The 13,329-nt window shown below is 48.2% G+C and overlaps 2 protein-coding genes across 2 annotated transcripts in view; one reads left to right on the top strand and one right to left on the bottom strand.

The window, feature by feature from the left end:
• Rp1 (RP1 axonemal microtubule associated) overlaps positions 1–13,329 on the top strand; it is a 248,267-nt gene that overhangs the window by 192,229 nt on the left and 42,709 nt on the right. Inside the window, exon 18 of the mRNA XM_052717680.1 lies at positions 9,233–9,319. Within this exon, the coding sequence (XP_052573640.1) occupies positions 9,233–9,319 (87 nt within the window). The remainder of the gene's footprint in view (positions 1–9,232; positions 9,320–13,329) is intronic.
• Positions 1,691–8,400, bottom strand: LOC128097279 (uncharacterized). Its single transcript, XM_052717679.1, is given in 1 exon segment — positions 1,691–8,400. A coding segment is annotated over 1 exon segment (5,379 nt). The 5' UTR covers positions 7,630–8,400; the 3' UTR covers positions 1,691–2,250.

Here is a 13,329-nt window from a genome sequence, read left to right on the forward strand (position 1 = left end):
GGTTTTTCCCGAGCTCGACACGCCTGCTGACTTGGCTCTTATCTAGGGTACAAGTTGTTTTTCTGACCTTTTAGTTCCCTGTTCTGGGGCCAGGTGGCCGACCGCAGATACCCTGTTTGTTCCTGTGCCCATGTCCTCTAACTGAACTTTCCCCGTACTTTTCAGGCCTTGCTCAAAATGGCATTAGGCTAAGCAAGTATGCTGGGGCCTTTCATTCCCCCATTTTCTTATCTCAGGGAATGGAATCCTCCATTCATGGGGAAGAATAGGGATGTGGCTCCATTTCCACCTGGTTGAGTCGTTGGTATTGTTGGGTCAATACCAAGGTCTGAACAGTAGAAACGCGTTCCCTGATAAATTGGACAAGTCTGTTTAGGATACAGGGCCCGAGCGTCAGAAGGAGCAATAAAATCAGAAGGGGTCCCATAAGGGTGGAGATGAGGGTGGTGAGCCAGGGGGACCTTCTGAACCATCCTTCAAACCATCCCTGCTGTTTTTCAAAGAGTTTTTGTCTTTGTTCTAATCTCTTTCTTAATTTAGCCATGCTATCTCTCACCACCCCAGTATGATCCGCATAGAAGCAACATTCTTCTTTAAGGGCGGCACATAACCCCCCCTCCTGCAGGAAGAGGAGGTCTAATCCCCTCCGGTTCTGCAGAACTACCTCAGACAGGGAGGTGAGTGACTTTTCCAAGGCACTCACGGATTCCTCCAGTGCCTGGATATCGGTATGCATGGCAACCTGGAGTTGTCTGAACTGGTTGGTTTCCATGAGGGCAGTGGTACCTGTGCCTATTCCGGCGGCGACTCCTCCCATAGTTAATCCACCTAGTATCAGGGCCAGGGTTAGCGAGACTGGCTCTCTTTTTATACGGGGGACCCCTGTTTCATATCGGGCATAGATATCTTCAGGTGCATGGTAGACTATCTTGGGGTACAGTTCTATGAGCACACAATAATCGGCCGTGTTGGCTAGTATTGAGGGGGAGAGGCATGGTGTAAGTCCAGTGCTACAGGCCCAGTAAGTCCCGTTGGGAGCCACGAGATAGTGGGGTCCTGGAACAAGTGCCTGGGTGCGATTACACAGGTGTTGGTGGGTGTAGGGTACTGTCCCCAGACATAGTCCTTGTCCTGACACCTCGGAGATTGTGAGCTTATGCTGAGGTGTCGAGGCACATCCTGACGGGGGTGAAGAAGAATTGGTGAAGCTTCCGACTACGGCCACCCCCTCATAATAGGGAGGTGTGGAGACTAGGCATAACCAGCACTCCTGAGTCCGATTTGGGTTGGTAACATTGAGGGCTGAGTAAGCGCCCTCTATAAGATTCAATAGCCGGTCTCCCATACCGGGCCTGGGTGGCTGGAGGGTGACTGGGGTTACAGTAGCATTCGGAGCCGTGCTTGGGCGAATGGCCGAATTGGGTCGGGGGGTAGCCCTCGGGGGTGCCGGAGCGGGTAAAGAGGGGCGCTTTTGGTCAGAGAGAACCTGGTTGGGACCTATAGAGGCGGAGGGCTCCGTGATTTTAAGCCTAATCGTAAACACGACTCCCTGGTCCCGTCCCGTCATGTAAAGTCTAAGTCCCCATGTTTTACCTTTAATCCAGTCTTGTGTTATCTCCCTTCCCTTTCGAGTAAAAGATATATTCAGGGGGTTGCAGGTGAAATTTACACAGGGCCCACCCCCCTTCCAGTAAACGTTATCTCTTCCTGACGTGACAGTTCCCCAACAACGTCCTTGGGTAAGGGGACGCCATGAGTGGCTTTCTCTTTGGGTAGTCCTTTTTACCCTAATGAGGTCCCAAGTGGATGAAGGCTTCCAATAGGTATTACCAGTTGTTTCACATCCCCATGCTTTACAGAAGTAACTTTCATAACCCCCACATTGTCTAATCATCTTTCTGTCCCTACCATCCCGGGGGCAGACGTAGAAGGATAGTTGTGACAGGGCTGCTCTGGTTTCAGGGTGACCACATCCGTATCTCCCGTCACTACATTTGCAAGTTCCCTTACCATCCTGACAGACGTCTGGTGCTCTGGGGTTCATGGGGTCAGTGGTAGGGATGTCCCAGTCCTCTGACCCTGCTACTAGTTGGCAGAGATCTGGATGCAAGTTAGGCCACCATGTAAAGGGGGTGTGAAGGGCGGTCGTTTGCCAGACCGTCTCCCCAGTTTGTGAGATAACCTGCCAAGTGAGCCTCTTAACTAGGTGCGGGCTCTCTGCCGCCCTAGTCCCCTGGGGGTAGGCAGAGATTAAGAGGAGGGGGAGGAAGAGGAGCCGCGGGCCAACCTTATTTTTAGGGGGTTTCGTGTGCGGCGCACTGTCCATGTTGACTTTCTGGATCCTGCTGGGTCGGGTTCCCTGGCAGCCTTCACATGAGAGGCGTGGATCCATGCAGCAATCCCGTCGACCTTGAGTGCAGTGGGGGTGGTCAGCAAGACAGTGTAGGGCCCCTTCCACCGTGGTTCCAGATTCTTGGTCTGGTGTCGTCGGACCCAAACGGAGTCCCCGATCTGGAAGGGGTGGGGCACCACCGGCTTGTCTAGCTGCTCCTGATAAGCCTTGGCCAGGGGCTTCCAGATCTCCCTCTGCACCAGTTGGAGGGCTTGAAGATGTGCCTCTAAAGTAGGGGTGGTGGCAAAAGATGAAATATCAGGATGGAGAAAGTTTACAACAGGAGGTGGGGCCCCATACATGATCTCAAAAGGGGTTAGGCCGTGTGGGCCAGGAGTATTTCGGGCTCGGTAGAGAGCCAAGGGGAGTAGGAGCACCCAATCTCTAGTGCCAGTTGCAAGCGTTAATTTGGTTAAAGTCTCCTTGATTGTTCTATTAGCTCGTTCTACCTGTCCTGAGCTCTGGGAGCAGTATGCACAATGGAGTTTCCAATCAACCCCCAATAGTTTGGCCACCTTCTGACTTACCTGAGAGACGAAGGCAGGCCCGTTATCCGACCCCAATATTTGAGGCATCCCATACCTGGGGAAGATTTCTTCCAACAGTTTCTTTGTTGCCATGTTAGCCGTCTCATTCTTGGTTGGAAATGCCTCGATCCATCCGGAAAAAGTGTCCACGAAGACCAGGAGGTACCGGTACCCGTAGAGTCCGGGTTTTACTTCTGTAAAGTCTATTTCCCAATGAACACCAGGATGATGGCCTCTTTGGCGGGCCCCCTTGTTTAGATGAACCTTTCCTGCGTTGACTTGAGCACAGGCTGGGCAGGTAGAAGTTACCTGCTGGAGTACCTGATCCTGGTTCAGCAGCACTGCCCAGGTGTTTTCTCTGTCCAATAGGGTCTTCATCTTGTTTTTGCTCAAATGGGTCAATGCATGGAGGAATCTCAGCATATATCGGGTATGGGAGGTTGGCATGACCATCCGGTCCCCTAGTATATATGCTTGTCTTCCTTGTTCCCAGTCCGCCCCCATTTTCTTTGCTAGCTCATGGTCTTCTGGGCTATAGGGCATGGGGTCTCTCTCAGGCTGTGGTTCTTGTATGGCCATCAACTGGCTGCTCCCTGCTGGCTGGGAAGCCACTGTTCGGGCAGTCAGATCCGCCAGCCGATTCCCTCTGGCTACCGCAGAGTCATCCTTTTGATGCCCTGGGCAGTGGACAATACTGAGTTGGAGCGGGAGGAACAGGGCCTTTAGGAGGTCTAGGATCTCTTTTTTGTTTTTGATTTCCTTACCCGCGGACGTCAGCAGGCCTCTCCGTCTGTAGATTTCCCCGTGGACATGCGCAGTGGCGAAGGCATGTCTGCTGTCAGTATAAACTGTGAGCTTCTTACCTTCTGCCATCCGGAGAGCTTGGGTGAGCGCAATCAGTTCTGCGCGCTGGGCCGATGTCCCGGGCGGGAGTGACGATGCCCATACCACTTCCAATTCGGTGGTTATAGCTGCCCCGGCTCTGCGTTCCCCCTCCTCCAGGAAACTGCTCCCATCTGTGTACCAGACAGCGTCTGGATCCTTAAGCGGCTGATCTGTCAGATCAGGGCGGGTGCCATGTGCTTCGGCTAGAATCTGGAGGCAGTCATGCTCCTCGGAGGGGCTAGGCAGTGGCAGCAAGGTAGCAGGGTTAAGGGAAACTGTCGGCCCAAAATTTACCCGGTCTGAGCCCAGTAGTAAGGCCTGATAGTAAGTCATTCTGGCGTTAGAAAGCCATCTGTCCGGTGGTTGTCGGACCAAGGCCTCCACTGCATGGGAGGCCAGCACAGTCAACGGCTGTCCCAGAGTCAGCTTCCCGGCATCCTTGAGTAATACGGCAATGGCTGCCACCATGCGGAGGCATGATGGCCATCCTGTAGCCACCGGGTCCAATTTCTTGGACAAGTACGCTACAGGTCTCCTCCAAGGTCCCAGTCTTTGCACCAGTACCCCTTTGGCAAAACCTGAGTTCTCATCCACAAACAGCTCAAAGGGCTTGGTTAGATCTGGCAGACCCAGAGCCGGGGCCTCGAGTAAGGCCTTCTTGATCTGTTGGAACGCTTTCTGATGCTTCTCCTCCCATTGGAACATGGCCCCTGGTTTAGTGAGGGGGTACAATGGGGCTGCCAGTTCGGCAAAGCCAGGAATCCAAAGGCGGCAGTACCCAGCCGTACCCAGGAACTCTCGAACTTGGCGGGGGTTCCGAGGAGGGGGGATGGAGATTATCGTCTCCTTCGTTGCTCTTGTTAACCATCTTTGCCCCCCGCTCAGGGTGTAGCCCAGGTAGGTAACCTTGTCTCGGCATACTTGAGCCTTTTTGGCTGAGGCTCTATAGCCCTTTTGTCCAAGTCTGGCCAATAAGGCTCGAGTGCCCTCCAGGCACTCGGTTCGACTCCTGGCCGCCAGGAGTAGATCATCCACGTACTGGAGCAGAGTCAGGGTTGGGTGTTCGACCCGGAATCCGGCCAGATCTGCATGTAGGGCCTCATCAAAGAGGGTTGGGCTATTTTTGAAGCCCTGAGGGAGCCGGGTCCAGGTTAATTGTCCCGAGAGCCCTTTTTCTGGGTCCCTCCATTCAAAAGCGAATAGCATTTGACTTTGAGGGTGCAGTCTTAAACAAAAGAAGGCATCCTTCAGGTCTAGCACAGTGTACCAGACGTGGGTCGGTGGGAGGGTGCTCAGAAGGTTATAGGGGTTGGGCACCGTGGGGTGTATGTCCTCCACCCGCTTATTGACCTCTCTCAAGTCCTGGACCGGCCTGTAGTCCCCTGTCCCCGGTTTCTTAACAGGCAAGAGAGGGGTGTTCCAAGGGGACTGGCAGGGCTTTAGCACCCCTTGGTCCAGGAGCCTTCGAATATGGGGCTTGATCCCCTCATGAGCTTCCCGTGACATTGGGTATTGTCTGATTGAAACGGGAGTCGCGGAGGCCTTTAGTGAGATCACCAGCGGTGGCTGATCGTGTGCCAGCCCCAAGCCCCCAGTCTCTGCCCAGGCCTGAGGAAACTCTCTCAGCCAGTTCTGTAGCTCCTCAGGTGATTTCTCCGGGGGTTCTGGCTCAAACAAACGGTATTCTTCTTCTAAACTGAGGGCAAGGATTTGTAGAGGGTCTCCTTTAGGACCCGTGACCCTCGGTCCCTTCTCATCAAAATAGATTTGTGCCTTCAATTTGGTTAATAGGTCCCGTCCTAACAGCGGATGGGGGCTTTCAGGTATGTGCAGAAAGGAGTGAGTTACTTGCCCTGATGCCAGTTGGACTTTTCTCTCGGCAGTCCAATAATACCTCTTGTTTCCAGTTGCCCCCTGCACCAGTGCAGAATGCCGGCTAAGAGGCACTCCGGCATGGGTTAGGACTGAATGTTCGGCACCAGTATCAACCAGGAAGGTCACGGGCTGCCCCCCGATATTGAGGGTTATCCTAGGCTCAGGGGGGGGCTCCTGGCCTCGACTCCCCTAGTCTTCCAGACTAAGGAGGTCTACGGTCTTGGGCTTGGGCCGGCGGGGTCCTTGTGGCTTCTTGGGGCACTCTCGGGCCCAGTGTCCCTTCTCCTTGCAGTAAGCACATTGATCTTTATCAAGGGGTGGCCTCCTTCGCTCTCCCGACCTATCTCCCTCTCTCCGCTGTCCCTGAGACACAACGGCGGCCAAAACCTTTTTCATCTCCCTATGCTGTTTCTTGTCCCTTTCCTCTTGTTTCTGCCATCTCCTTTCCTCACGCTCCTCAGGAGTTTCTCTCTTATTGAACACTTTCTCTGCTTCCTTCAATAAGTCTGGCAAACCTAGCGCCTGTAAACCTTCCAGCCGCTGCAATTTGGTTCTGATATCTGAGCTAGACTGATAGATAAATGATAGGATGACACCTGGTGCTTGCCCTGGGTCTTCTGGATCATACGGAGTGTACATCCTATAAGCCTCCTTCAGCCTCTCTAAAAATGCAGCGGGTGTTTCTTCCTTTCCCTGTATCACATTCCTTACCTGAGCCAAATTGGTAGGCCTTCTAGCGGCCACTCGGAGATCCGCTAAGAGCAACTGGCGATAGAGACGTAGATGCTCCCTACCTTCAGGTGTATTGAAGTCCCAGTCTGAGCGGGTCAAGGGAAAAGCTGCATCGATGATATTTGGGAGTTGGGTTGGCCTCCCGTCATCGCCCGGAACCTGCTTCCGGGCCTCCAGGGAAACTCTCTGCTTCTCCTCTACTGTTAAGAGGGTCTGCAGGAGCTGCTGACAGTCATCCCAAGTTGGCCTGTGAGTCACTAGGATGGACTCAATTAGGCCGGTCAAGGCAACAGGATCCCTGGAGAAAGGGGGATTATGTTGTTTCCAATTATAGAGGTCTGAGGCTGAAAAGGGCCAGTACTGCAACTGACGATTCGGCCCCTCTCTGAGCGGGAAGGCCCTGGACTCATTAGGGGGGTCATCCCGGCGGCCGCGGAGGCGGCCGGCAATGGGGGACGGGGCTGCGTCCTCTTCTTCAGCCCCGTGGGTCCTGTGAGTCGAGGTGACTTCCGGATCTGCCACGGGCACGGCCGGGGGCGCCGCCACCGGGGCGGCGGCTGGGGCCGCTTCGGCCAGCTCTCCAGGTGGTCCGGCTTGATATGGTGGTGGGTCCTCCGTCAGGAGATCTATAAGGGGGGTATGGGGGTCTGGGGGAAGGACTGGAGGCTTAGGAGTCTCCTTGTGAGGGAGCACGGGGTAAAGGGAGGAGTCCGGGTTGGGGGGCGCAGAAGGCCCAGAGACTGGAGGGGGCTGTGGAAGGAAAGGCTTAACCCATGGAAATGGGTTCTCGACCAGTGATCTCCAGATGGCGATATATGGGACCTGGTCGGGATACCCATAAGGGCTAGGGGCAAAAACCTTGCCCTCCACCTGTGAAATAAGAGAGAGGTTAAAAGATCCCTCTCGCGGCCAGCCGACATTCATCATGACCCATTCGGCCTCGCAGAGGGTGATCCATTTGTTCTTCCTGATAATGACACCTTCATTGTTTCCTCGGGCCTTAACATCGGACCAGTGGTCCGTGGTTAGGCTCAGTGGGGTGGCGACAGCCTGTCCCATGGTGGTCTCTAAATAAAGAAGGGTTAGACACACAACGAGAAACAAACAGACAAGACAGACCACAGAATTTCGCGCTGCGCGGCTCCGGCGTAAAACCGAAAACAAAAACTCAGATGGGGACACGGAGTGTTTGAATTCTCCGTCCCCTGCCAGTACCATGTATCCTTCTGATGCGTGGGTGGCCCCGAAAAACCGTGCCCCAGAGGGGACTTCAGATACCCGTGGAACGTCTTCCAGGGTTTCGGTGGGCGAAGTCCGAGCTCGTCAGCTCCTTCAGCCCCCACCGACTCAGACCTGACTTAGGACGCCCGACGAAAACGAAAGACAAGTAAACAGACTGAGACAATACAGACAGACAGTGGCCGGCCAACTTACCTCCTGACAGTGGGTCGGTGGTCCCGAGGCGGGGGTCTCCGATCCCGGATGAGCCCCCAAATGAAAGACCCCCGAAGGTAGTCTTCCCTCTGGAGAGACCCTCGCCCAGAGATCACACCGAGACCACAAGTCAGATGCAAACAGCAAGAGGCTTTATTCAGGAACACGGGTACCCGGGGCGACACAGTCACTCCAGAGGCTCAAGAGACTGGCGCGCCGACGGGCTGGAGTGGAGGGTTTTTATAGGGTCGGGCAGCAGAAGGGCGGGTACAGAAGCAAGAAGCATGGTTTACAGGGTTCTGATTGGACGATTCGTATGAGGCCAGGTTCAAACTCAGGACAGCTCGTGGTTTTTCCCGAGCTCGACACGCCTGCTGACTTGGCTCTTATCTAGGGTACAAGTTGTTTTTCTGACCTTTTAGTTCCCTGTTCTGGGGCCAGGTGGCCGACCGCAGATACCCTGTTTGTTCCTGTGCCCATGTCCTCTAACTGAACTTTCCCCGTACTTTTCAGGCCTTGCTCAAAATGGCATTAGGCTAAGCAAGTATGCTGGGGCCTTTCAAGGCAATGGTAGCACACGCCTTTATTCCTAGCATTCAGGAAGTGGAGATTCATCCAGATCTCTGTGGGTTCAAGGCCACACTGGGAACAGAGCCAGGTGTGGTGGTATATACCTTTAAATTCCAACACTAGTTAACCATAAAGGTCTGGAGGTCTGTACAGACAGACAGGAAGTGACAGAGCTGGGCAGAAAGAGGAAGTGATGTAGCTGGGCAGAGGAAGGAAGTGAGATGACAGGGACAGAAAAGATATAGGCATGTGTATACAGGAAGTGGCTCTCTCTGGAGGCTGAGAGTTTGTAAGATGAGGTTGGCTGTGGCTTTTCCTATTCCTCTGATATCTCAGTTTTCACCCATTATCTGGTTCCAGGTTTGTTTTTTTTATTAATAAAACCAGTTAGCAATTAGTAAGACCAGAAAGCATAGGTACTTTCCATAAACTTGTAACATTTTATACATTTAACTTTTATTTAGTGAAAATTTTTGTTTTTCTTCTTAAAGCCCTCTTTGTATGATTGACATGCAAAAAGTGTTGGTTCTAGTGAGAAATATGTGGTGGTCAGAGGACATAGCATGCTCTTTATCCCATTCCTTCATCTCACTTATTTTTGCATATTCTTAGTCAAGTTACGGAATATGTTTTCTCATTCTGTTTCTTCGAGTTTCATAGACAGGCTTCTGGAGAGGAGTCTGTTCTACAAGGCCTTCTAAGAGCATCTCAGCCGTCAGCAACAATTGCAAATTACATTCAGTCTGAAAAGAGCAAAACCATTGTGATGTGCTGTTTAAAATACCTTAGTGACTTCTCCCCTTTGCATTTCATCCAGGTTGTTCTGAGCAGCATTGGAGAGATATACAAGATCAGGATAGGACATGACGGAACGAGTGGGCAGCCAGAGTGGAGCTTGCAGAGGGTAATGACTTCCTTTGTAATTCATGCTTCATGCTGATGAAAAGAGTGGGGAATGGAAAATACTTTAGAAACTGTCCTAAGTAATGTAAACAAAAAATTGTGGACACAACACTCTAAAGTGCTTCATTATGGTGAGATAGATTTTAACAATAGCATTTTATAATGATATTTATAAAGAGAACTTTTATTAATGAGTGAAAACCTGAAGACTGATAGCAAGGTATAAGAATCAAAGGGCATTTTTATTCTGTGATATTTATCACCACCTAAGTAGCTCATGGTCTTTACAACTTTTTCTGTGAATCTCTTTCATGTATACTTGTATCTGCACTCTCTCTCTAAATATATGTGTATATAGAATCATATAAAATATGAATGTATGTAAGAGATAAATATATGTGCTTATTAGTATAAATATATTTATATTCAAATGTGCATCTCTCATGTTTTTAATAAAATCTAATCATTTTATTATACACTTGGATATCCTATTTATTTATATGTTTGCAATTAATCATGTCAATAATGTCAGCTGAATGCTTGCCAGAAGCCAGCTGCCTTACCAGTGCTAGTGTATGTTTACTTAACAGTAGCTCTTTGATTTGGCTCTATTGATGTTCCTACTTTATAGATGAGAAAACTGAGGCTCAATGAAGTTAAGTAATTTTGCTAGTCATTTAGTAAATGGTCGTCTTGTACATTGGTCTTGAGAGAATCTTAAGCATTGCCATGCAGCTATTGTTCTTAAAAGTAGTTATTAAACCCTGGTGGTTCTTAAATTTCTAAATGGAAATAGTAAATTATACTGAAGTAAAACGATAGAGTAGAATTATAGATTGTATCCACTTTAACATCTACTTCTGTCACTGATGTCTTTACAGTGTGTGATATGTTATTTAAAATATCTGAGGTTTAAAATCTGGATACCACTGGTAAAATCTGACAAAATATTTCTCCAGTTTAAGTATTTTATAATCTTATCTGTGATCTTGGTTATTGTATCTTTGGTTCTATAGTGAAGGTAAATGAAAAAATGTTCAATTTGCTGAAATATTTGATGAATTTTTGTATAAGTTGTGTTTATTACCATTTGTGTGCATGTGTGGTTTATGCATTCATATGCATGTGTGTGTGTGTGTGTGTGTGTGTGTGTGTGTGTGTGTGTGTGTGTGTGTGTGTATGTGTGTGTGGTGTGTCACAGTGTGTGAATGTCAGAGGGTGATTTTGTGTTAGATCTCTCCTTTCACTTTTATATAGCTGCAGGGATTGGACTCAGGCCCTTTAGCTTGAGTAGAAGGTTTTAACCTGTTGGACCACCCGAGCAGCACCCCTGAATCAGGCTTAGCACATACCCAACACAGAGAAGTGCAGTTTTATAGCATGAGAACAAGTGAGTGCAGTCAGTTAGTTCAGAAGTCTGAACAGGTGGGAGAGCCCTGTATGGTGGTCGATGGTATAGAGGAAGGGGGGGGAATCATAATCATTGAGAGAATTCAAGAGAGACAGGAATGAATTTCTAAGATACAAAACTCACAGAGCCTTCAAATTCACATCCCAAGCAGAACCTGTTGCATGTGGAGGCACCAAGTTCTGGGAACGAAGAAAGGGGACATCCTTCCCCTACTTAGTGATAAAGACCTCTGTGAATAGCAGAGTGGGAGGACAGCAAATAACAGAGTCAGCAAATGAATTCAGCAGCTAGAACTGTGGTCCAAAACCAAAGTGATATGGAAGAAGGCATATCTGTATACACTTTCTTTTCAAGTGGTTTCAAATTTATTAAAATTGAAGTAATGAAAGCAGTCCCCATTTGTTCACCAGTGGCTGTCTGCTTCTTTGTTCTCTACTATGATGTGTGTGTATAATGTGTGTTTTGTCACTTACGGGGTGTTTTAGACCAGTGGCACTTTAGTCTTGTAAATATCTTACTCATCATAAAACTCCCACCCACAAAGTGTAGGATCCATTGGTGATTCTGTCTTGAATCAGTCATCACTGTATTGGTTGCCAAATAGTGAATTTCTGACTACATTTTTACTTATGCATTTCCTGTCATTCTTTACTGAAGTAGAACATTCTCTTTCCCTTGATTAAAGATTTCATTTTATTTATGTAGTCAGCTTTCCATATCTGTGGACACTGACTGCACATTCAACCAACTATACATGAAAACATTTTGAAAAAAAAAAGGGTCTTAAGTGAAAATTCCAGACTTCTTTGATAGTTAATCCTGAAACTAACAACTAGCTATGTAGAATTTCATTGTATTAGTTATTATAAATAATCTAGAGATTATATAAACTGTTTATGAGACTATAAAAGCTCTATGTAAAAACAATGTTATTTGTTATATGGACTTAAGCATCCATTAATATTAATGTCGATGGGGCCCTAGAACCAATCTCTGGTATATCAAGGGATGCCTACACAGCAGAATTTTATTTTGATAGGCTTGGTCTGTTCTGATTTTGATGCTGAAATTATCCTTTTGACATGTTGCTATCAATAAGAGAGCTTTTTTACTTTCTCACATAAAAATATGTCTCATTTTATTTAGTACTTTCTTTTGTTCAAGTCTTAGAATCAGCTACATTTTCGAGCAACCCTAGCAGAAAAAGGTATTAATATTGAACAATATTTATGTGAGACAACACGAGAAGATATTTTCCACTAATGCCTAAGCCTGGAGGACGCTTCCTTGGTGTGGTAGGCTGGATGTGCTTTCACAAGATGCTCCATAGTCAGTGTTTCCATGGTAAAATGAGGTTTTTATTCCTAGCTTGAGTGGGTCAGGGTACGTAGTAAATATAATAAAAGCTCTGTGTTGCCCGATGGCAAAGAAATTTGTTTACCTGTGCTTTTAAAACTAAATTTGCCATTGACAAAATATTTCTGAAAAAAATCTATTAGCATGGCTGGGCAGTGATGGCACACACCCTTTTTTTTTTTTTTTTTTTTTGGTTTTTCGAGACAGGGTTTCTGTGTGTAGCTTTGCGCCTTTCCTGGAACTCACTTGGTAGCCCAGGCTGGCCTCGAACTCACAGAGATCCGCCTGGCTCTGCCTCCCGAGTGCTGGGATTAAAGGCGTGCGCCACCACCACCCGGCTGATGGCACACACCTTTAATCTCAGCACTCAGGAGGCAGAGGCAGGTGAATCTCTGAGTTTAAGACCAGCCTGGTCTACAGAGTCAGTTCCAGAACAGTCAGGGCTACACAGAGAAACCATATTTCAAAAAAGAAAATGAAACAAAACAAAACAGACAAACAAGAAACCTATCAGCATCATATAAAATTTATGTTATCCATTATTGAGGGAGTTTACAGTGTATGGAGGCTTGCTTAGGAAACAAATGTAACTATTAGACAGAAGCAGTAGCACCCACAGATTTGATTGGATGATACTGTGGCAAGTTTGCATTGAGGGTTCTTCTAGTAGGTGCCTGTCTAAGGCTTTGTCAGGGAACGCTCAGGAGGGGAAGAGAGCATAGGAGCTCTCTAGAGTCTTGGTGGGATTTTTGCTTACACAGTAGGGATGTCTGTCAGAAAGCTCCAAAGGGTAGCAGCAGCATCTGGGGCCTTACGTAACAAAATACATCTTGCAAATACTTATCAGCAATTGGTCACAGTTTTGTGGGTATATGGAATAAGAAGTCTCTAAGTAGCTCAAGGTCTGATTGTTGATATTTGTTTTCTTTTGAAAGAAGATTTATTTTATTATTTTAAATTATGTGAATGTCTGTGTCTCTGAGACTATGGGCTTGCAAGTTCAGGTGCCTTCAGAGCCTAGAGGTGCCACATCCTGCTGGAACTGGAGTTGCAGATGCTTGTGAGCTGCCAAACATGGGTGCTAGGAACCAAAGTTGGATCTTCTGCAAAAGCAGTTCATGTTTTATAACCACCTAACCACCTCTCCAGCCCTGAGGATATTTGTTTTATTGTAATAAAAATTTAGACTATTTTAAAATTTATTGGATGTTTAAAATTTTGAGTTTATTGTCTATGGGTTTTTG

Source organism: Peromyscus californicus, unplaced genomic scaffold (assembly GCF_007827085.1).
Source record: "Peromyscus californicus insignis strain IS unplaced genomic scaffold, ASM782708v3 Scaffold_5__1_contigs__length_169319896, whole genome shotgun sequence".
Classification (NCBI taxonomy): Eukaryota; Metazoa; Chordata; class Mammalia; order Rodentia; family Cricetidae; genus Peromyscus; species Peromyscus californicus.